The 25,354-nt window shown below is 37.8% G+C and overlaps 1 protein-coding gene across 13 annotated transcripts in view; it reads right to left on the bottom strand.

Annotated features, from left to right (window-relative positions):
* The window catches only part of LOC105478786 (HECT domain and ankyrin repeat containing E3 ubiquitin protein ligase 1), a 127,086-nt gene that overhangs the window by 60,838 nt on the left and 40,894 nt on the right, over positions 1-25,354 (bottom strand). For all 13 annotated transcript variants that reach the window (XM_011736427.2, XM_024791928.2, XM_024791930.2 and 10 more), the window contains 5 exons: positions 16,653-16,735; positions 8,522-8,618; positions 8,247-8,348; positions 7,189-7,295; positions 1,637-1,787 (listed from right to left, as the gene is read on the bottom strand). In XM_011736427.2, coding sequence (XP_011734729.1) covers positions 1,637-1,787; positions 7,189-7,295; positions 8,247-8,348; positions 8,522-8,618; positions 16,653-16,735 — 540 coding nt within the window. The remainder of the gene's footprint in view (positions 1-1,636; positions 1,788-7,188; positions 7,296-8,246; positions 8,349-8,521; positions 8,619-16,652; positions 16,736-25,354) is intronic.

Below are 25,354 nucleotides of genomic sequence, written 5' to 3'. Positions count from 1 at the left end.
ACACATTAAAAACAACTTTGTGTGATATGAATGTTTGAAGCAGTAAAGCTTGCTCAAAACAGCCCTGACAAAAAGACTAGGTCAATAATGTAGATCAAAATCTTACAAAGACAGTAAGTCGTCACTCCTAACTAGAGTTCAAGGAAGTGGTACATGAAAAGCCACATGAATTACAAAAATGCATAACTTCATTCTTCCAGGAGGTGGCACAATAAGGAAAAAAAAAAAAAAACCAAAAATACACACTCAATGTACAAACATACATACATAGCTGAAAACTTCCCTTCCTAGACTGACTTTTTTTAAAGAGAGTAAAACAGATGGACATTTATACATAACCTTTCTAAAAGATTACCATATCTATTCTAAGTATTAATCTACTAGTGTCAAAGTTCTTGCAAACTTTATTTTTACCTTTCTGCAAAAATTTTCCATGTAAGAAAAGAATCATTTAGTATAGAACACTAATTTAGATTTGAATTTTACAAAGAGCAAAGCTGTCAATCCTAACTAGTTTTCAAGGAAGTGGCACATAAAAACATTTATATCACTTTTTTGATAAATAACCTATATTTTATACTCAAATGATTGTTTAACGAAACATAAGTTGGCTGGGTGCAGTGGCCCATGCCTGTAATCCCAACACTTTGGGAGGCAGAGGCAGACAGAGAGCTTGAGCCCAGGAGTTCGAGACCAGCCTGGGCAACACGGCAAAACCCCATCTCTACTAAAAAATACAAAAATTAGCCAGGTATGGTGGCATGCACCTCTAGTCCCAGTTACTGGGCAGGTTGAGGTGGGATCATCACCTGAGCCCAGGCAGGTCAAGGCTGCAGTCAACCATGATTGTGCCACTGCACTGCAGCCTAGGCAACAGAGTGAGGCTCCATTTCAAAAAATAAATACATGAATAAATAAAAAACATGAAGTTATTAAATTACATGTTTTTCTAAAATCTGTTATTTTAAAATGTCACCCAAAAACAATTAACAAGAGCAATTATAGTCATATTTATTTTGTTTACTTCATAAAATTATAATTTAACATGAGTAACAACACTCCCTTGGGTTTTACACGAATCTTCCAAGGACTTCACCCGTATGTGCTTAGAAAGGCAGCTGAAGCAATACAAAATGTTTTAAGAAAATTATCTCAACAACTCTTCCTTGCAGTTATCTCAGGAATTAACTGTTAGCAAATCCAGTAAATGAAAGAACCTTACTATAAAAACACATACAGATACACCTAACACACATATCATATTAAAATCTAAATAAAAACTGTGCATTTTATTTCCTCACTAATAAGAAATAAATTTCTTTCAAAAGCATGCTGGCTGCATATTACATTAAAAACCTATAATTTAATGAAATTAATTTTAAACACTATTTCTACCCTTAGAATAAAACACCAATGGAATAAAACATTTTATTTGTAAGAAAAATACAGAAAGCTCACCAACTTGCTGTTGAGTAGACTAAGTTGAGAGGAGAAAGGTGTGCCTAATTTTAGAAGTGATATGGGTATAAACCAAACTTACAACCTGTTCATGAGGTTTCTGATTAATGAATGCATGCTTTGTCAAATTCATCTCTTCCACGTCTATCTTCCTAACAATGCCATATACTTTTCTCACCTTGAACACCTGGCTTCTTGGAGTTTTATTCCCATTGTAGCCCATATCAATTCCATTACTGGGGGAGGATGGACCAATTCGAAAGACGTGACAAAACATTCTCACGATCCTTAAAAGGCTCTTCATTTGAGCATCATAATTGCTAGATAGGCTGAAAATAAAAATTAAAATATGAGATTAGATGGAGTAAGACAAATTACATCTTAAAATACTTATTTTAAAACACTTTCATCCCACTGACCATCTGTTTCATATTATAATAACTGGAGTAAAATTCCTTTCCTATCATGATAGGAGGCAGAATGGTTTAACAGGAAGTTACATTATTTAAATTGCATATAAATAACTTACTATTTCTTAAGCACCCAGAATATAAGCAATAATCAAAGCATAAAATATGAAGAAAATCACTCCTTTAGAATAGTTTGGTTTCTTGTGGCAACAACTTCAAGGCAACCCCTAAACAAAATTTTTACTTTCAAAAGTATATTTGTAAATTAAATTTATACTTTAGAAGTCTGAGTGTATTTTCACAGAGAAGCAAAGGTATAAATCATCATATTCTTAGGCCAACCCACAACTGTTTTAACGAAGAAGCTAAACTGAACTCTCCGCCACTATATCCGTAATCCCATATCCCCTTCCCACCCCAGAATAGTAACCAATTATTCACATATAGAACATTCATAAATTGAATAATTTTAAAGTTGCTATTTGCATTAGGTTTGTTCTCTATATAACAGGCTGCCTTATGACTCTACATAAATATAGGAAATATTCGCCTACCATGAAAAAAGACTAAAATTCAATTAACACTAAATCATATTAAATTAACATAAACTCACTTTTACTAATCAGAAAGCCCTTCAGAATCCCACAGTATTGTGATTGCTCAACATTATGAATACCAATCATTACCTTTCCACAGAAAAACTGTAGGAGGTAGGCTAAATTTGTACTGAATCTAATAATATATCTTTAAACAAAATATTTTTGTTGGTTGATGGTGGTTTTATTTTGAAATCTCTAACATCAGTTATCTTGTATCACAAATGTTGGAGCAAAGCAAAGAGTTGCATGAACTTCCAGGCAGAACGGCAGGATTTATCTTTGTATGTTGGAGGCCGAAAGAGTGAGGATTGTGATCAACTCAGTATACCACTGGAGGCTATATGAGTAAGCAGCAAACTCTTCTCATAAATGCAGGATGTTGGCAAACCGACAAACTGCGTCTGCCACCCAGAAGGAATGCTGAGGGCAGTCACGACCTTCTTGTGATTAGGTACATCTGAAGCCTGTTAAGCAATAACATGAACCTGTGAATCAAGCAGCTGACCAATTATTAGCTCCTCCTCCCTGCTCTTTCTACCCAGTAAGTACCAAGGGCTGTAGAAGCTCAAGGTTGTTGCTGCCTTTGCTCACTAGAAGCAGGGAGCTCTCTTCTTTTTTCCCTGGCCCCTTCCTTTAAAATAGTTTCTTTTGGCTGGGCGCGGTGGCTCACACCTGTAATCCCAGCACTTTGGGAGGCCAAGGCGGACGGATCATGAGGTCAGGAGATTGAGACCATCCTGGCTAGCATGGTGAAACCCCATCTCTACTAAAAATACAGAAAATTAGCTGGGCTTGGTGGTGAGTGCCTGTAGCCCCAGCTACTCGGGAGGCTGAGGCAGGAGAATAGCGAGAATCCAGGAGGCAGAGCTTGCAGTGAGCCAAGATCGCTCTACTACACTCCAGCCTGGGCAACAGAATGAGACACCTCTCAAAAAATAAAAAAATTAAAATATATATATATATTTTATATATGTTATATATATTATATATAATATATATATACAGTTTATTTTGTCTCAAGTTTTGATTTCTGTGTTCATCCTACTTTGTTCAGTCTCATAATGACGGTCTCAAGTAGTAACAGTAGTAACTGTCATAGTGATGGTCTCAAGTAGTAACCATGGCAGTAAGCCACATTTGTATAATTTAATTATCAAAAACTTACTCTCTCTTCCCTTATATATATTTTACCCAGTTCATTGAAATCTTCATTTATGATATCTGTAGGTATTCTTCAATTTTTTTTTTAAATAGTATTAGTAAGATGGTAATGACAAATGTCCACTTTCAAGTATTTGTTTGATAAGTACCAAATTAGAGGGCATTTTCAACCATGGTTACATGAACCAAAATTTCTTGACATTTTCACTTCATTAGCCATGTTTTTTTCTCATTGTAAGACTCATTAAATTGTTTTAAAAGTCAATAAAAATTAACTTTCAGTTACCAGTGTTCGTAAAACATCAATAGCTATTGCTGTCACTATAGCTATAGCACATTAGCACAGCCTTTTTTGCCTCAATAATTTTGAATCAAATGTGTATAGAGTGATTAATTTAGCTTGCACTGATTTTTACATATTTGTCTTTATGAAATAGTGATTCTAATTGCATATCATAAGTCTGTTGACACTAATAAAATAGAAATGTAGTTTGGTTGTAACCATCTCCTTCTTTTACTGTATTCCAGCTCTAGCAAAAGTGTTCCAGACTCTCAAATTCTGTAAGAGAGGTGTGAATTCCATTTTCTCTTTTTTTTTTTTTGAGAGGGAGTCTCACTCTGCCACCCAGGCTGGAGTGCAGTGGCTCAGTCTTGGCTCACTACAAGCTCCACCTCCCGGGTTCACACCATTCTCCTGTCTCAGCCTCCCGAGTAGCTGGCACTACAGGCGCCCGCCACCACGCCCGGCTAATTTTTTGCATTTTTAGTAGAGACAGGGTTTCACCGTGTTACCCAAGATGGTCTCGATCTCCTGACCTCATGATCCGCCCGCCTCAGCCTCCCAAAGAGCTGGGACTATAGGCGTGAGCCACCGCACCCGGCCAAATTTAATTTTCTTCTGCAAAAGTACCACATACACAAATATTTGTTTTAAATATCTTAGGGAATACATCATGAGTTATCTTACTTTAAGGTAAAATATATTTTCTTAAACCATGGAATCTGGTTATTATTAATTATAAATACAGTCTAACAATTTTGTATTACTTTACTCAATTGAAACTTCTTCTAAGATGAATCACTGGTGTAAAAAATATCATTTTCTCACTTTCCCACCGGTGAAGTATCCCTAAACTTCATATACCCTTCTCCAGTTGATCATAAAATGGTCATTTGTTTCAAAGCTGCCATGCCTCAATTTTAAAGTTTAAAAATTAATTTCTGGCCAGAGGCAGTGGCTCATGCCTGTAATCCCAGCACTTTGAGAGGCCAAGGCGGACGGATCACAAGATCACGAGATCGAGACCATCCTGGCTAACACGGTGAAACTCCGTCTCTACTAAAAATACAAAAAATTAGCCAGGTGTGGTGGCAGGTGCATGTAGTCCCAGCTACTCGGGAGGCTGAGGCAGGAGGATAACATGAACCCGGGAGGCGGGGCTCGCAGTGAGCCGAGATCATGCCACTGCACTCCAGCCTGGATGACAGAGCGAGACTTCATCTCAAAAAAAAAAAAAAAAAGAAAGAAATTAATTTCCTAACTCAAACCCCTATCATTGTAAAATTCTTGCCTTTGGTTTATATGAGTATATTCTTATTCAGGGTCTTACTTATCATATAGTTATGATTTCTCTGTTCATTTCCACATCGTTAACTACCTTTACTTTCAATCATAAATACACAGAAAGATAAAATTTCATTTCAATATAAACATAACATTATGTGCAAACGCCTCAGTAAATGTTTATTATCTTTAGCAAATATTCCTGAAATCAGTTAGATAACAGGCTACCAATTTTTCCAAAAGTGTGCTGGATAACACCTGAGTTGTCAATAATTAACATATATTTGAATCAGTTATTTTCTTAAAGAAAATTTCTATTAAAACAAGGGTCAACATTACTTCACATAACGGGTTAAGAAACATAAAATAATTCACAAATAAATGAACACAAATGTGATACTCTACAAAAATACCATTAAACATAAATCAGCAGGGGGAAGCAATTTGTATTTGAAATCATCTTAAGAATTACCATTTAACAGTACAATAAATTCTAACTAATAACCAATACTACCAATCCCAACAATGAGATATTTACAGGCCAAAAATGGCCATAAAAATAAGATTCTATAAAGCATTTGGAAGGCAGCACTGTAAGTGGTGAGACAGCACAGTGTAGCAGAGTAATTTTTTAAAAACTACTATTGTTTTGGCCATGGATTCCTTTTTCCTACCCTGTTTCTCCTGTCCCACTAACCACCCCTGTCATTTTTAGAAGCTAGATTAGAACCTAGAATCTGCTACTTACTACTGAGGATATATATCCAGGTTTATTTATTAGCTTGGCAAATCATTTAACTTCAATTTTTTTACACGTAAAGTGGAGATAACATCTAAATTACAAAGTTACTGTAAGGTTTAAGTGAAATAATATATTTGAATGTTCCTTAGCTTCGTACCTGCTTAATAAGTGATGAAGGTAAACTTAAAAACATAGACACATAAAAACATAAATGCTTTCTAATTACTGTGGAAGTATATACAATCTGACAAATATTTAAGTAGAAAAAACAAGTTTTCTAATGTAGGAAAACAGGTTAAATGGTATTATAGGGGTACTTAAAATAATAACTATCATCACCTCTACTATATACTGGACCCCTTACTTTGCATTTTACAGAATTATCTTATTTCACTCTCACAACTCATTAAGATATTACCAGTTTCCAACAAAATGGAATAAAATCCAGTAAAATCCTGACTAGACTGTAATTTCAACATAGAGATCTTGTCTGTTTTATTCATGATCACCTCACAGATGGCCTAATGGATGGTAGGCCCTCAAAAATACTGGGTGCGTTATTTGGCTGAGTGCATTGGCTCACACCAGTAATCCCAGCACTCTGGGAGGCTGAGGCGAGCCAATTGCCTGAGCTCAGGAGTTCAAGACCAGCCTGGGCAACATGGTGAAACCCCATCTCTATTAAAAATACAAAAAATTAGCCGGGCGTGGTGTAGCCAGCCACATAGAAAGAAGTGTAGCTACAGAAAAACACTTCATACATAAATTCAAGTAATATAAGGCATTAACTCCATGAACTTAGTGATGAGCCATTAAAACCACAGGATCTTTTAGAAACAATAAAGAACTTAACTGAGGGGGACAGTTCAGAGAAAAAAACTTTATGAGGGGGTCATGAGAGTACACTGAAAGGTTAAACAGTAGCTTGTACCTACTTTTATTTTATTCATTAGTGGTCAAGATTCCTGAACTTTCTCGATTCTTCTTCATGTACATTTACTTACATGTCTAGGTAAGTAATCATTTCACAAAATTCTAGACACATATGCCCAAATTCACTCTCTTCAGAGAGATTAAAATCTCTTTAGCAATAGTTGATTACCCTGGTCCTTTCAAACAAAACAAACCAGAACTCAGCAAATTTTTATAACATCGTTATCACTGACAAAAGGCGTCCCACAGAATAAACTACTTAGGAGGTGAAGCCAACAGACACTGCTACCTATTGATTTCCTCTTATTGCGAAACACTTACCTAAGCAGTTTATGACCATTTGTTGTAGCAACTTCAGCAAGGCTTGTTAGAATCTTTAGGTACTGACTTTCACTTTGCTGAGACAAATGCTCCAGAACTTGCCGTAACTAAATTTTTTATAAATAAAAAAAATGTGATTACATGGCAATCCATTAAATCTTATTAAACAATTAAGTACTTATTAATTATCTTAAAGCCAATTAGTCTAAATCAAGTCCTTTAGTTATTCTGCCTTCCATACATTTAAAAGCTAATATAGAGATATAATGATACACAATAAAATCTTTGTTGAAAATCACCCAGTTACAAAACAATAGTAAATATAGATAGAATTTTAAAAACACCAAGTATAGTTTTGGAAATTTAATTCTAAACTTCTAAAATAAAAGAGAAATTTAGAGCAATTTTTCTGAGACTTAAACTATCACAAACACATAGCTGAGTAAACTAGTGATTACCAATCATAATGATATTCCTCCACAGTCTTTTCCTCTTGCCATGGGAACATTTTTTTTTTTTTTTAATTTAAAGACACAGCATCACTGTATCGCCCAGGCTAGAGTGTAGTGGGCAGGGACATGATCTCGGCTCACTGTAGGCTCAACCTCCTAGGCTCAGCCTCCTCCCAGCTCAGCCTCCCAAGCAACTCGGACTACAAACGCATGCCACTACATATAGCTAATTTTTGTAATTTTTTTTTTAAGAGACTGTGTCTTTGTTGCACAAGCTAGTCTCAAACTCATGGACTCAAGCAATCCATCCACCTCAGCCTCCCAAAATGCTGGAATTACAGGTGTGATACCACACCCAGGCTATTCTAGTTATCTTAAGGAGAGACCAAAGACCCATAGGGCAGAAGATTTATATGGCCAAATATTAGCAAAAACTGTATTAATTATTATCTAACTCACACTTATCCTATAATGCAGATAAGCTAATTATTAAGATATTTGTGACAATAAGGAAAATTACTAAGCTAAGCACATTTGTAAAATGTCATATATGCTAAGCAGAAATAAAGTGTCTTCATTTACAAGCTACTAGCACAAATACATTACCATGTTTTCTCGGAGGTCTTCATTCTGTGTCATTTGAATAATAGTCTGAAAAAGCCTCGGGTGATACTGAATTAACACTTCACAAGTCTCTCCATATCCACCCTAAAAACAAGACTTCAAATTATCCAGGTTTAAAAACAGTTCCTTTTAAAGTTTATATTCTTCACACAATAAAAATCTTTGCACCTACCCTTTCATTGAAAAAAATTATAATTGTTACCACTCCAGTTTCTATTATAAAGATAAGGGGCTCAGAATATAAATTAAAAACATACCTGCACACATAAATCCAGAGGAGTTACTCCATTTTTATCTGGCAGATATTTGGCCCCTCGTAGTAGTAGAATCTGTGCTGTATCTCTCTGACCATGACTGTGTAGAAAGAGAAGCAAGTTAAAAAGACAATCTTTTTAAAAGTCTTTCTCTACGAATTATGGATAGTCATTTATTATGAGTCAATAAAAACTAACAATTTTAAAAATTAAGACAAGAGGATGTGAAACACATGCTCACAATCAGAAAAACTTCTCTCAAAGTTAAGCCATGCTTTCACTATGTAGACCAGAAAGTGGCCTACTAAATTTTAGAATTGAATTTGTGTCACATTTCCTAAAATAGGCATAATATTTTGGGGATAAGTAACTACTACTGAGCCTTCTGCTTTATTTTTTTCTTACATTCACTTCCTAATCTCTCTCTCCACCTTAACTTGACCATTTGCAACTTTAGCCTCACCTTCTTCCTACTACACACATCCAAGTCTCTAAGCTTCTTAATCCAAAAGAACCTCAAGAGTCAAAACAAGAGTACATTTTATGGCACACTTGTAATACATTGTCAAAAAAAAAAATTAAAACAAAGGAAGGAGAAAAGTAAAACCAATGGAAGAGAATCTGGGGAAAAAGGGAACATGAAGTGGGGTTATTAGCCAAAAATACTATCTAGCTTTTGACCTTCATTTTACCAACCCACTCTGTTTGGCTTCTGCAGATGGGTATTCAATCTGTCCTAGAATGAACTCTCCTATCCACATGCCTCATTCCCTGATTGCTCTCTCTTGTAGAAATAGAATTGGTAACTATCACTCCAGGGAAATTAATGTTAACGGCTGATTCTTAAGAAATGCCCAGGGCCAGGCATGGTGACTCACGCCTGTAATCCCAGCACTTTGGGAGGTCAGGGTAGGTGGATCACCTGAGGTCAGGAGTTCAAGACCAGCCTGGCCAACATGGTGAAACCCCGTCTCTATTAAAAATTCAAAATTAGCTGGGCGTGGTGGCAGGTGCCTGTAATCCCAGCTACTTGGGAGGCTAAGGCAGGAGAATCACTTGAACCCAGGAGGCAGAGATTGCAGTGAGCCAAGAATGCCCCATTGTACTCCAGCCTGGGTAACAAGAGCGAAACCCTGTCAAGAAAAGAAAGAAAAAAAAAGAAAAGGGAAGGGAGGGATTGGAGGGGGGGATGGGATGGAAGGGGAAGGGAAGGGAAAAGGAAAAGGAAAAGAGAAAGAAAGAAAGATCCAAATAAGTTGTACAGTTTGGAAGAGCATGAATCCAAAAAGTACTCTGTATATGAGAAAAGCAAGTAATCAAAGCACAGGTGAAACTAGAACTCAGGCACCTGGGCTTCTAGACCAATAGTCTTTCCACAATAACATTACCTAAAGAGGCATGTGATTTCACAAAGAAAAACACTACACAGATTTCTCAGAAACTTAAAATTCTCTTTCACAAAATGGCACTGTATGAAAAATAATTTATAGCCAATTGGAATTAAAGTGTTTTTAAAAAAAACTTAATAGTATCCTACTATGAATCTAGTGCCAGAAAACCCTGCAACAGTTATTATAGGTCTATCACTCTCTTGATACTTTATTATTACACTGATTATCTTCCTTAATACCAATAACCCAGAACTTAAGAATAATATCTAATTTATTCGAGAAAAATCAAAAAAGTAAATCAGCAATCCCTTTGAAAGGAACAATAATCAGCTTTACCAGCATCAAGCAAGAAGTCTTCATCAAGCATTACTTGTCATTCAGCTCAAAGTGTTGGTCAAGATGTTATAAACAATAGCTAACGGTGATTAATGTTTAATTTACACTGTTCCTTTCTTTCACATACCTAAAAATAGAGGTCAAGTGAAAAGCAACTAACTTGAGCTTAATTTATTTAGGGATATAGTGATACTTTTGCTAGTAGCCAAGGTTCTGAGGAATCCATCTTATAAAACTGCTGAGTTCAATTTTAATGATATCTCTTTTACAGTTCTTTAACATCCATGTGTCCAATTTTTTCCAATTAAATTGTAAACTTCTTGACAGTAGACCTGTTCCATACCACCAAGCATGGCAGTTGTCTTATAACATGTACTCGATACATTCAATGAATTGTATTATAGGCTTTAACTTCAGACACCGTTCATTTGACAAATAAGTATTAAAGACAACACCGCACTATAGAAAATAACAAGAGACCTGAAACACAATTTATTTAGGATACACTAGGTAACAAGCATTATGCTCAGTCCTCTGTCCAAAGTCTGACTTAGTGCTGACACTGTTATAAGCCTCCTTAAATTAAGCAAACAGGAGGCCATTAGCCTGAGACTGTCACTATACTTCTGAGTTCCTCTGTAACAAACTTCAGCTTAACTTGGGAGTATGTATTTTGCAACAAAGAGCGGTTTCAAGAAATTAGACAGCCAATTCTTCACACCATGACCAAATTAGGCAAATACATACATAAGGGTAGCCAGTCACGTGATTTCTCTACTTTGCTTCCATATTCAGCCTATAAAAGCTCATTACTTAGAAACTGCTGGGAAGACCTCTCTCACCCGCTTCTGATTCTGAGTGCTGCCTGATTCATGAATCGTTTTTCATTTAAATAAACTTAAAACTTATTTTTTCTAAGATTTTTATTTTAACAATATTCACCCAATTTTTCAGATGAGAAAACCATGGCTCAAGAATATAATGGAGTTGCTCAAGATGAACAGTTACATGGCAGACCAGAATTTGAATCTGTATCAGTCTGACTCCAAAATCCTTCATCGATATCATGCTGCTCTAGCAAGATAAACAGAGATTGTCCTTTATGTTTTGTGACCTGTAAAAGTAAACAATTTAGTCTCAAGACTCCCGTTCCAAGATGGCCGAATATGAACAGCTCCGGTCTGCAGCTCCCAGAGTGATCGACACAGAAGATAGGTGATTTCTGCATTTCCAAATGAGGTACCTGGTTGATCTCAATGGGACTGGTTGGACAGCAGGTGCAGCCCACGGAGGGTGAGCCGAAGCAGGGCGGGGGGTCGCCTCACCTGGGAAGCCCAAGGGGTCGGGGGATTTCCCTTTCCTAGCCAAGGGAAGCCGTGACAGACTACCTGGAAAAACGGGACACTCCTGCCAAAATACTGCACTTTTCCCAAGGTCTTAGCAAACAACACACCAGGAGATTCCGTCCCATGCCTGGCTCGGCGGGTCCCATGCCCACGGAGCCTTGCTCACTGCTAACGCAGCAGTCTGAGATTGACCTGCCAGGCTGCCAGGGGCATCCGCCATTACTGAGGCTTGAGTAGGTAAACAAAGCTACCAGGAAGCTCGAACTAGGTGGAGCCCACTGCAGCTCAGCAAGGCCTACTGCCTCTATAGACTCCACCTCTGTGGGCAGGGCATAGCTGAATAAAAGGCAGCAGACAACTTCTGCAGACTTAAATGTCGCTGTCTGACAGCTCGGAAGAGAGCAGTGGTTCTCCCAGCATGGCGTCTGAGTTCTGAGAATGGACAGACTGCCTCCTCAAGTGGGTCCCTGACCCCTGTGTAGCCTAACTGGGAGACACCTCCTAGTAGGGGCCGACAGACACCTCATACAGGCGGGTGCCCCTCTGCGACGAAGCTTCCAGAGGAAGGAACAGGAAGCAATATTTGCTATTCTGCAACCTCCGCTGGTGATACCCAGGCAAACAGGGTCTGGAATGGACCTCCAGCAAACTCCGACAGACCTGCAGCTGAGGGGTCTGACTGTCAGAAGGAAAACTAACAAACAGAAAGGAATAGTATCAACAACAACAAAAAGGACATCCACACCAACACTTCATCTGTAGGTCACCAACATCAAAGACCAACGGTAGACAAAACCACAAAGATGGGGAGAAACCAGAGCAGAAAAGCTGAAAATTCTAAAAACCAGAGTGCCTCTTCTCCTCCAAAGGATCGCAGCTCCTCACCAGCAACGGAACAAAGATGGATGGAGAATGACTTTGACGAGTTGACAGAAGTAGGCTTCAGAAGGTTGGTAATAACTACTTCTCCAAGCTAAAGAAAGATGTTCTAACCCATCACAAGGAAACTAAAAACCTTGAAAAAAGGTTACATTAATGGCTAACTAGAATAAACAGTGTAGAGAAGACGTTAAATGACCTGATGGAGCTGAAAACCATGGCTGGAGAACTCTGTAACGCATGCACAAGCTTCAATAGCCAATTTGATCAAGTGTAAGAAAGGATATCAGTGAATGAAGACCAAATTAATGAAATAAAGCGAGAAGACAAGATTAGAGAAAAAAAGAGTAAAAAGAAATGAACAAAACCTCCAAGAAATATGGGACTATGTGAAAAGACCAAATCTATGTCTGATTGTTGTACCTGAAAGTGGCGGGGAGAATGAAGCCAAATTGGAAAACACTCTTCAGGATATTATCCAGGAGAACTTCCCCAATCTAGCAAGACAGGCCAACATTCAAATTCAGGAAACACAGAGAACACCACAAAGATACTCCTCGAGAAGAGCAACTCCAAGACACATAATTGTCAGATTCACCAAGGCTGAAATGAAGGAAAAAATATTAAGGGCAGCCAGAGAGAAAGGTCGGGTTACCCACAAAGGCAAGTCCATCAGACTAACAGAGGATCTCTCAGCAGAAACCCTACAAGTCAGAAGAGAGTGGGAGCTAATATTCAACATTCTTAAAGAAAATAATTTTCAACTCAGAATTTCATATCAAGCCAAATTAAGCTTCATAAGTGGAGAAATAAAATCCTTTACAGACATGCAAATGCTGAGAGATTTTGTCACCACCAGACGTGCCTTACAAGAGCTCCTCCTGAAGGAAGCACTAAACATGGAAAGCAACAACCAGTACCAGCCATGGCAAAAACATGCCAAACTGTAAAGACCATCAATGCTATGAAAAAACTGCATCAATTAATAAGCAAAATAATCAGCTAACATAATGACAGGATCAAATTCACACATAATAATATTAACCTTAAATGTAAATGGGCTAAATGCCCCAATTAAAAGACATACTGGCAAACTGGATAAAGGGTCAAGACACATCAGTGTGCTGTATTCAGGAGACCCATCTCACATGCAGAGACACACATAGGCTCAAAAAAGAGGGATGGAAGAAGATCTACCAAGCAAATGGAAAGCAAAAAAAAAAAAAAAAAAAAAGCAGGGGTTGCAATCCTGGATAAAACAGACTTTAAACCAACAAAGATCAAAAGAGACAAGGCCATTACATAATGGTAAAGGGATCAATTCAACAAGAAGAGCTAACTATCCTAAATATATAAGCACCCAATACAGGAGCACCCAGATTCATAAACCAAGTCCTTAGAGACATACAAAGAGACTTAGACTCCCACACAATAATAATGGGAGACTTAAACACCTCACTGTAAATAATAGACAGATCAACACAACAGAAGGCTAACAAGGATATCCAGGACTTTAACTCTGCACCAAGCACACCTAATAGACATCTACAGAACTTTCCATTCCAAATCAACAGAATATACATTATTCTCAGCACCACATTGCACTTATTCTAAAATTGATCACATAATTGGAAGTAAAGCACTCCTCAGCAAACGTAAAAGAACAGAAATCACACACTGTCTCTCAGAGCACAGTGCAATCAAATTAGAACTCAGGATTAAGAAACTCACTCAAAACCGTACAACTACATGGAAACTGAACAGCCTGTTCCTGAATGACTACTGGGTAAATAACGAAATTAAGGCAGAAATAAAGATGTTCTTTGAAACCAATGAGAACAAAGACACAATGTACCAGAATCTCTGGGACACATTTAAAGCAACATGCAGAGGGAAATTTATAGCACTAAATGCCCACAAGAGAAAGCAGAAAGATCAAAAATCAACACCCTAACATTACAATTAAAAGAACTAGAGAAGCAACAGCAAACAAATTCAAAAGTTAGCAGAGGGCAAGAAATAACTAAGATCAGAGCAGAACTGAAGGAGACAGAGACACAGAAAAACAATGAATCCAGGAGCTGTTTCGAACAGAGCAACAAAATAGCTAGACTGCTAGCAAGACTAATAAAGAAGAGAGAGAAGAATCAAATAGACACAGCAAAAAATGATAAAGGGGGTATCACCACCTATCCTACAGAAATACAAACTACCATCAGAGAATACTATAAACACCCCTACGCAAATAAACTAGAAAATCTAGAAGAAATGAATAAATTCCTGGACGCATATACCTTCCCAAGACTAAACCAGGAAGAAGTTGAATCTCTGAATACACCAATAACGGGCTCTGAAATTGAGGCAATAATTAATAGCCTACCAACCAAGAAAAGTCAGAATAGATGGATTCACAGCCGAATTCTACCAGAGGTACAAAGAGGAGCTGGTACCATTCCTCTGAATGGCTAGTACCATTCCTTCTGAAACTATTCCAATCAATAGACAAAGAGGGAATCCTCCCTAACTCATTTTATGAAGCCAGCATTTTTTTTAAGATCACTTTGCTGAGGAAACAAGAGACTGGAGGGAAACAACATAGGAATCAGGGAGACCAGTGTAGAGATTACTGAAGTACTCTAAGCAAAAGGTAACAACATTAAGGTGGTTTTGGTTGAGTTAGAAGTTGAGATTCCAAACATATTCTGAAGGTAGAATTTACAGAACTTACTAATAAATTCCAAGTTCACAAAGAGAGAGAGAGAAATAAAAAATAACCTAATTATTTCTAATTTAAACAACTGAGAGGATAAGGTTTCTATTGATTAAGATGAGGAAAAACTGGAGGAAAGGTTTGAGGAGGAAAATCTGAAGCTATATTTTGACATGTTAATATCTGAGATTCTGCGGTACTTCTAAGTGATGATGTTAATCAGGGAGATGGACATTCAAATCTGGAGCTTCAAAAAAAGGTCTGATCTAAAGATAACCCTTCAAGATAGGATATGATTACAGGGGATCAAATGATGGTATTATTCATAAATTCAGGACACTATGGAAGGAACTGGTTTTCTAGCCAAGCAACCAAATCATAAATATAATGTTAAGAAAGTGGCTGGAATCAGAAAGATCTGCAAGTCTAGAAACCCAAAAGCCCCTGAATTCTAATACAGGGTTGTTAAACAGATGATCTGAATCGGTCTCATCAAAGGAACATGAGAGACCCCAAAAAAGAAGCTAAACAAGAAAAAATGCAGGTCTTTCAACCTAAAACCAACTTCCAATAAAATGATATAAAACAGAAAAAAAGAAGAAGAGAGGAGCTTTCTGGAGAGCTCTATATCGGGATATAAAGGCCGAAATAAATATTACAATTCATACAATTTAAATCAAAAAGAAGAATCACTATAGTGTTCTGTGAACTGATGCTAACTGCAAACTACATTTACATAATACATAATAGATAGGTGTGTATATATTTTTATATATGTGTGTGGGTGTGACAGCATGTGTATAATTATACTATTAGCTCCTTAGGGACTAGAGTTTATTACTGTTTTACACACCTACAACAATGCATGACACAGTGAGTGCTAACTAAACATTTGATGAATACATGAATGAATAAGTGAACGAAATGCACACGTCAAGAAAATGAACCAATACAGAAATACGAAAATAACTTAATGTATAACAACATCTAACAAGACTGACTCAAGATATTTTTTTGGTTATAGATACAGAGAAATAAAGACATGGCTTTGGATCAAGATATATTCCAACAGCTTATCCCACTGGAAATGACCTGGTTACAGAATACAGTAAACTATGGGAATTACCAGGTTACCAATTTGTCTTTTGTTAATAAGTACTTAGTCTAAAATTGAAGTAATCAAGCAAATCAAAAGCTCCCACATATAACATAAAAGCAATGGCAATTAAATATAACAGAAAATACTTTTCCTCATGCAGTTAAGTAATAGAAACATAACACTTCATCTTAAAAGAGAGATTATACTTAATCTTAAAAGAGAGCACAATATTTGTGGGAAAACGAGAGCTTTAGAAAATACACAGAAATATGTGTGTCTAGAAATAGAGTATACATACATCTGGAAATATATTTCTTTATATACATATATATACACGAGTATACACAGCATCTGGAAATATAAAATATCATACCTGCAAGCAAAGTACAATGGAGTTGCTCCTGATACATTTGGCCTGTTAATATCAGCACCACTGTCTAGCAAGCATTGCACTGTCTGAAGGGGAAAAAAAATAATTAAAATTAAAGCCAGAGGAATGAAACAAAAGATACAATTACCACAATTTTAGTCCATATAAGGAAAGTTCTTTCCACAGCTTGAAGCTTTACATAGGAACTGACTGGACATGTGACAATTCCTAAGGCTGAGCAAATTCAACTTTTTGTAAGCTCTAAGTTTCTCAGGCACAACACAATACATGTGGAATTCTCAGTGTAATAGAAATTGTGCTAATCTGGAAGTCTTTAGAGCAGCACTGTATCAAAAGTAGTCAGTAGTCACATATGGCTACCAAGTACTTGAAATGTGGCTAGTACAGCTAAGAAACTAAAATTTTAATTGTATTTAATTATAGCTCATTTGAATCTAAATAGTCACATGTGGCTAGTGAATTGGACCCTACTGCTTTAGACATTTAAATTTAAATTGCTTTAAATACCAGAATTCTTCACCTCTAAAAAAATAAGTACCAAAGTAAAACTTTCCCAAAGTCAAGAGAATAATTATTAAAATACAAAATTTTAAAAAGCTAAGAAACCCTTTTGCTATTAACAGTAGCATATACAGGCTCAATTTCACTGATTGCCATTAATACATACTTAGTCCCCTAAGTTCTACTCCTCCAATCATTTGACTCATACTAAAAGAGTACGCTAATATAAAATCTTAAAAATACATATCTGTTGATTAAGGACAGGATAGGGCCCAGCTGAAAACCTTTTAAAAAAAAAACTTATATGGTTTTATTCCTAAAATTCTAATTTGAGTTTTTCCTGCAAAAAGGAAGAAAATGTAAAAACATAAAACATGAGGCAATAGGTGGCTTGAGGCCAGTAGTTTGAGACCAGTTTATTCTATATAGTGAGACCCCATTTTTACAAAAACATTAAAAAATGAGCTAGTCATGGTAGCACATCATAGTAGTAGGCCTAGCTACTCAGGAGGCTGAGGCGGGAGGATCGTTTGAGCCCAGGAGCTCAAGGCTACTATGAACTATATTACACCACTGCATTCCAGCCTGGACAACAGAGCAGGGCCCCTTAATAGTTTGAAATTAGACATTTATTACTTCTGGATTGAACATATCTGTTCATCTTTTTTGCTGCTTTTAAACAAAGCACAATGTCCGTAAAATAATAAAACTAAACACCTAAAGGAAGAAGAACAAGAAAGAAAACAACAGCATACTGGATGAGTCAGTAAGTTTTGGAAATACAGCAAGCAAATGGAGAAATAGTAACTCACTTAGCAGATCAAAGAAAGCTGAAGTCTAACTGCCCACAAACGGAGATTCCAACAATAAGCAACTAAATTCTTACTCCAGAACACACACATTAAGAAAAAAAAAAAAAAAGGTATAGAGGAAATTGGAAGTACCAGGTACCTTGGAACATAGGAGTGGTTATGTAGAGCTAAAAATAGGAGGAATAGTTGAAAGTCAATAAAAGAAACAGACTCTCCCTTAGGACCTTTCTTCCCATCCCATCCAGTTAGTTACTATCCCTCTTTAAATTGTCTCAGAAGATGGGAAGTTTACTCTCTGCACAAAGTGAACAGAGAGTCTCTGGAATGGGAGCCAAGAAACACAGGTGGAGCAAAGATGAGGAGCCATCGTGAAAACAACAAATTAAGTGAAAACCTCCAGCCTCCACGTTCCAACTAGGCTCCCAGAAATCCAGCAGGCAGGCTTAAAAACCTCAGGTAGAAGGAATTAAAAGCTTCCTCTCAATACTGGCATCAGAAAAGAATCTTACAGATACTGGCATTAGACAGTCCCCAGAGAAACAGCTCAGTTCAGACAGACACAGTGGCTCTGCCTGTAATTCTAAGACTTTGGAAAACCAAGGTGGAAAGATCATTTGAGGCCAGGAGTTCAAGACCAGCCTGGGCAATTTAGAGAGATCCCATTTCCACAACAAAATTTTAAAATTAGCCAAGCATGGTGCTGCATGCAAGACACTATCTGTAAAGCAAGACCCTATGTCTAAAAAGAAATACAAATTAAAAATAAAGAAACAGCCCAATTCGGAACAATGGGTCTATAGCAGTCATCCCCAACCAAGGTTAAAATTTCCCTCTGAGAACATGAGGCAACTTTTTTATTTTTATGACCACGGAAGGGAAACTGCTATTGGCAGCTAGTGGGTAGAGGTCAGGGATGCAGCTAAACATCCTAAAACGCAGATGACAGCCCCCACAACAAAGAATTATCAGATCCAAAATACCAATAGTGTTGAGACTGAGAAACCTTGGTATACAGTCAAACCAAGTAGTCAACAAACTCAACTCATGTACACAACGCTTCCAGTCAACATTTGAGTGCCTCACCATTATACACGAATGAACAGACAATATTTAAAATACAACTGAAGCAGGCCTCTAACCTGAAAAACAAAAATTACAACAAACCAAAAAATGGAACTCAGAATAACAAAGACAGTAAAGGGAACCAAAGAAAACAATAAAAATTAGAAAAGTAACTGACAACCTCAAACAGAAAAGAAATTATGCCATGGAATGAGAAAAGGAAGTTGGGTAGAAAATATTCAGGGAATGAGAAATCAAAAATACAATGCAATAAGTAAAAATTCAACAGAAGTTTAAAAAGAAAATGTTCAGGAATTCTACAAAGTAGAATAAAAAGACAAATAGAAAATAGGAAAGATGAGAAAATTTGTGAATCAATCAAGGGAGACATACTGAAGAAAATGAGAATAAAGAAAAAAAAGGGGGTGAGGGATCAAAGGGGAATAACCAAGAAATAATACAAAAAAGGTTCCCAGAACTGAAAGACATCAGGTACCAGGTTTAAAAGGCTCAACAAATGTCTAGTCTATCAAATTAAAAGACCTTCAACAAGGCATGTCAAAGTGAAATTTCATGATAACATCAGGGATAGAAGATTACAGAGATAAACAAAAATCATGTGGGCATTAAACTTCTCAACAGCAACACAGAAATCTAAAATATAAAAAGCCTTCAAAATTGTAAGATATATTACTCTATATGCAGAATTCTACAGCCAACTACACTATTATTCAAATAGATGCTTATAAATAAAAACGTTTAACTATTTTATTTTTTAAATTACCTTCAATGCACCTTTTCTCAAGAACCTACTGAAGTATATCCTCCTCCAAAGAAAGAGAATAAACCAAAATAGAAGACATGGAATCTAGAATATGGAGATCAAACACGGGAGAGACACTAAGATTATTTCTAGGTTTAGAGGGTGATATGGTTTGGATTTGTGTCCCTGCCAAAATCTCCCGTTGAATTGGAGGAAGGGACCTGGTGAGAGGTGACTGGAGCATGGGGACAGATTTCCCCTTTGCTGCTCTCATGAGATCTCATGGTTTAAAAGTGTGTGGTACATCCCCCCTCACACTCTTTCTCTCTCTCTCCTGCCACCATGTGAAGAAGGTGCTTGCTTCCCCCTTTGCCTTCCACCATGATTGTAAGTTTCCTGAGGTCTCATAGTCATGCTTCCTGTTAAGCCAGCAGAACTCTGAGTCAATTAAATGTCTTTTCTTCACAAATTACTCAGTCTCTAGTAGTTCTTTAGAGCAGTGTGAAAAACTGACTAATATAGAAAATTGGTACCAGGAGTGGGACACTCCTATAAAGACACTTGAAAATGTGGAATCGACTTTGGAACTGGGTAAGGGGCAGAGGTTGGAACAGTTTGGAGGGCTCTGAAGAAAACAGTAAGATGTGGGAAAGTTTGGAACTTCCTAGAAACTTGTTGAATGGTTTTGATCAAACTGCTGATAGTGATACGGACAATGACGTCCAGGCTGAGGTGATCTCAGACAGAGATAAGGAACTTATGGGCAACTGGAGTAAAGGTCACTCTTGCTATGCTTTAGCAAAAAGGGAGTGGAAGCATTTTGCCCCTGCCCTAGAGATCTGTGAAACTTTAAACTTGAGACAGATGAATTAGGGTATCTGGTGGAAGAAATTTCCCCCCTTTTTTTTTTGAAACGAAGTCTCACTCTGTCTCCCAGGCTGGAGTGTATTGGCATGATCTCGGCTCACTGCAACCTCTCAGGTTCCAGCAATTCTCCCGCCTGCCAAGTAGCTGGGATTATAGGTGTGCACCACCACGCCCCACTAATTTTTTCTGTTTTTAGTAGAGATGGGGTCTCACCCTGTTGGACAGGCTGGTCTTGAAGACCTCACCTCAAGTGATCCACCCACCTTGGCCTCCTAAAGTGCTGGGATTACAGGTGTGACCCAGCATGCCCAGACTCTGGTGGAAGAAATTTCTAACCAGCAAAGCATTCAAGATGTGACCTAGCTTATTCTGAAAGCATTCACTTATACGCATTCACAAAGAGATGGTTTGAAATTGGAATATGTTTAAAAGGGAAACAGAAGGCCAGGCACTGTGGCTCACGCCTGTAATCCCAGCACTTTGGGAGACTGAGGTGGGCGGATCACCTGAAGTCAGGATGTTGAGACCAGCTTGGCCAACATGGTGAAACCCCATCTCTACCCTAAATACAAAAATCAGCCAGGCATGGTGGCAGGTTCCTGTAATCCCAGCTACTCAGGAGGCTGAAGCAGGAGAAATGCTTGAACCCAGGAGGCAGAGATTGCAGTGAGCCAAGATCACCGCATTGCACTCCAGCCTGGGCAACAAGAGCAAAACACAACTCAAAAAAAAAAAAAAGAGCATAAAGGTTTGGAAAATGTGCAGCCTGACCAGGCAGTAGAAAAGAAAAACCCATTTTCTGGGGAGAAATTCAAGCCAGGTGCAGAAGTGTACATAAGTAACAAGGAGTTGAAAGTTAATAACCAAGACAACAGGAAAAACATCTCCAGGGCATGTCACAGACCTTCACTGCAGCCCCACACATCAGAGGCCTGGAGGCCTAGGAGGGAAAAATGGCTTCACAGGCCAGACCCAGGGCCCCACTGCTCTGTGCAGCTTCGGGACTTAGTGCTCTGCATCCTAAATGCTCCAGTGCCAGTTCCAGCCATGGCTAAAGGGGGCCAAGGTACAGCTCAGGTCACTGCTTTAGAGGGTGCAAGCCCAAGCCTTAAAGCTTCCATGTGGTATTGGGCCTGCAGGTGTGCACAGAAGGCAAGAGACGATGTTTTGGAACCTCTGCCTAGATTTCACAGGATGTATGGAAATGCCGGGCTGTCCAGGCAAAAGTCTGCTACAGGAGTAGAGCCCTCATGGAGAACCTCTACTAGGGCAGTGCAGACGGGAAATGTGGAGTTAGAACCCCTCACACTGAGTCCCCACCGGAGCACTGCCTAGTAGAGCTGTGAGAAGAGGGCCACCACCCTCCAGATCCAAGAATAGGAGACCCACTGACAGCTTGCACTGTGCACCTGAAAAAGCCACAGGTACTCAACGTCAGCTTGTGAAAGAAATCTAGGGGGCTGTACCCTGCTGAGTCACAGGGGCGGAGCTACCCAAGGCCTCAGGATCCCAACCCATGCATCAGTGTGCCCTGGATATGAGACACGGAATCAAAGGAAATTATTTTGGAGCTTTAACAACAGCCCTGCTAGGTTTCACACTTGCATGGGGCCTATAGCCTCTGTGTTTTGGCCAATTTCTCCCACTTGGAGCATTCACTCAATGCCTGTACCCTCACTGTATCTTGGAAGCAACTAATTTGTTTTTGATTTTACAGGCTTATAGGCAGAAGGGACTTATCTGTCTCAGATGAGACTTTGAACTGTGGACTTCTGACTTAATGCTGAAATAAGTTAAGACTGGAGGACTGTTGAGAAGGGAAATTGTATTTTCCAACGTGAGAAGAACATGAGATTTGGGAGGGGTTGGGGTGGAATGATATGGTTTGGATTTGTGTCCCCGCTAAATCTCATGTCAAATTGGAAGAGGGGCCTGATGGGAGGTGACTGGATCATGGAGGCGGATTTCTCCCTTGCTGCTCTTGTGATAGTGAATGAGTTCTCACAAGATCTGTAGGTTTAAAAGTGTGTGGCACGCCCCCCTCACACCCTCTCTCTCCTGCTGCCATGTCAAGAAGCTGCCTGATTCCCCTTCATCTTCCACCATGATTGTAAGTTTCCTGAGGCCTTCCAGTCATGCTTCCTGTTAAGCCTGCAGAACTGTGAGTCAATTAAAACTCTTTTCTTCTTCAATTACCCAGACTCAGGTACTTCTTTATATCAGGTGAAAATGAACTAATATATGGAGGAGAAAAAAAGATGTTACTGACAAACTATCTAATGAATCTGTCTTTGTAGAAGAGAGTATGAAGAGAGATTTTATAGGAGCATATAGATGAAGAAATGCTGATCCATACAAAGAAAATTGAGCAAAGCCAATTATTCAAGAAGAATAGTCATCCTCAAAAAAGAACGTTATTACAGTATTACTGACTGAGCAGTAAATAATACTTTAACTATATATAACCAATATTGTCTAACCAAAACTTATAAATCATTTACCATAACAAGAAATGATTAAATAATATCTAAAAGTCATAAACTAAGAAAGAGTCACAGAAGCTTATCATTTGGAAATACGTACTAAAGGAAAAGTTTAAAAAGTTGAAAATTGTTGCCTCTGGTGATCATGGCTTGACAAAGAGGAAGGGTGGTTCAAAGGACTAGCATCCTTATTAGAAGATTTTAATACTAATAAAATATTTTTAGGACGTAGTATTAACATGTCTATTTAAATTTACTTCTATCTCAACATTAATTCTATAATCTATGTAATAAAAACAGTTATATAAAACTACATTATTATCTATGTAATTCCTCTAAACTGAACAAGTAGTCAAGTATAGCTTATAAATATAAGAAAAACAAGTATTTCGGTCACTATTTTATAAGAGGACTATGTGGGCCTTCTTATCATGGCTTTCCTCTGATCATTGACCTAGAAGCAGTGTCTGTAAGGTCCCAAAATAGAAGTAAGATGGAGAGTAGCAACAGTGTTCCCTACTGTTATAGAAATTATAGAAAATAAGCCTGCCAACCAAAAAAAACCCCAGGACCAGAAGAATTCACAGCTGATTTCCACCAGATATACAAAGAAAAGCTGCTACCATTCCCATTCAAACTATTCCAAAAAATTGAGAAGGGACTACTCCCTAACTCATTCTATGAAGTCAGCATTATCCTGATACCAAAACCTGGCAGAGATACAACAAAAAAAAGAAAATGTCAGACCAATAGCCTTGATGAAACTGATGCAAAAATCCCTAACAAAAACACTGGCAAGCAGAATCCAGCAGCACATCAAAAAGCTTAAACACCATAATCAAGTAGGCTTCAACCCAAGGATGCAAGGTTGGTTCAACATACACAAATCAATAAATGTGATTCAGCACATAAGCAGAAATAAAGACAAAAACCACGTATCTCAACAGATGCAGAAAAGGCTTTTGATAAAATTGAACATCCATTTGTGTTTTTTTTTTTAAAAAAAAAACTTTCAATAAACTAGGTATTTAAGGAACATAGCTCAAAATAACACGAATCATCTATGACAAACTCACAGCCAGTGTCATAATTAATGGGCAAAAGCTGGAAGCATTACCTTGAAAACCAACATAAGACAAGGATGCTGTCTCTCACCACTCCTATTCAATGTAGTATTGGAAGTTCTGGCCAGGGCAATCAGCAAGAGAAAAAAACAAAAGGCCAAACAAATAGGAAGAAAAGAAGTCAAACTATCCCTGTTTGCAGATGACATAACACTAGATTTAAAAAACCCCACAGTCTCAGCCCAAAAGCTACTTAGGCCAATTAACAACCTCAACAAAGCCTCAGAATACAAAATCAATGTGGAAAAATCACTAGCATTCCTATACACTAAGAGTCAAGCTGAGGGCAAGTCAGGAATGAACTCCCATTCACAACTGCCACAAAAAGAATAAAATAACTAGGAATACAACTGACTAGGGAGGTGAAAGATCTCTACAAGGAGAACTACAAACCACTGATCAGAGATGATACAAACAAATGGAAAAACATCCCAGGCTCATGGACAGGAAGAATCATTATCAGTAAAATGGCTGTACTGCCCAAAGCAATTTATATAGATTCAATGCTATTCCTATTAAACCACAATTGATTTACTTCACAGAACTAGAGAAAACTATTTTAAAATTCATATGAAACCAAAAAAGAGCCCAAATAGACAAGGCAATCCTAAGCAGAAAGAAAAGTTGGAGGCATCACATTACCCAACTTTAAACTATACTACAAGGATATATAGTGAGCAAAACAGCATGGTACTGGTACAAAAACAGACACATAAACCAATGAAACAGAACAGAAAACCCACAAATAAGACCACACCCTGACAACTATCTGATCTTCCACTAAACCTGACAAAAACAAGCAATGGGGAAAGGAATTCCCTATTCAATAAATGGTGTTGGAATAACTGGTTAGCTATAGTTAAACAACTGAAACTGAACCCCTTCCTTACATCATACACAAAAATTAACTCAAGATGGATTAAAGACTTAAATGTAAAACCCAGGCCAGGTACAGAGTGGCTCACGCCTATAATCCCAGCACTTTGGAAAGCAGAGGCAGGTAGATCATGAAGTCAAAAGTTCGAGACCAGCCTGATCAACGTGGTGAAACCCCGTCTCTACTAACAGTACA

This window comes from Macaca nemestrina, chromosome 5 (assembly GCF_043159975.1).
Source record: "Macaca nemestrina isolate mMacNem1 chromosome 5, mMacNem.hap1, whole genome shotgun sequence".
NCBI classification, from domain to species: Eukaryota; Metazoa; Chordata; class Mammalia; order Primates; family Cercopithecidae; genus Macaca; species Macaca nemestrina.
This window is presented reverse-complemented; position numbering and strand designations above follow the sequence as displayed.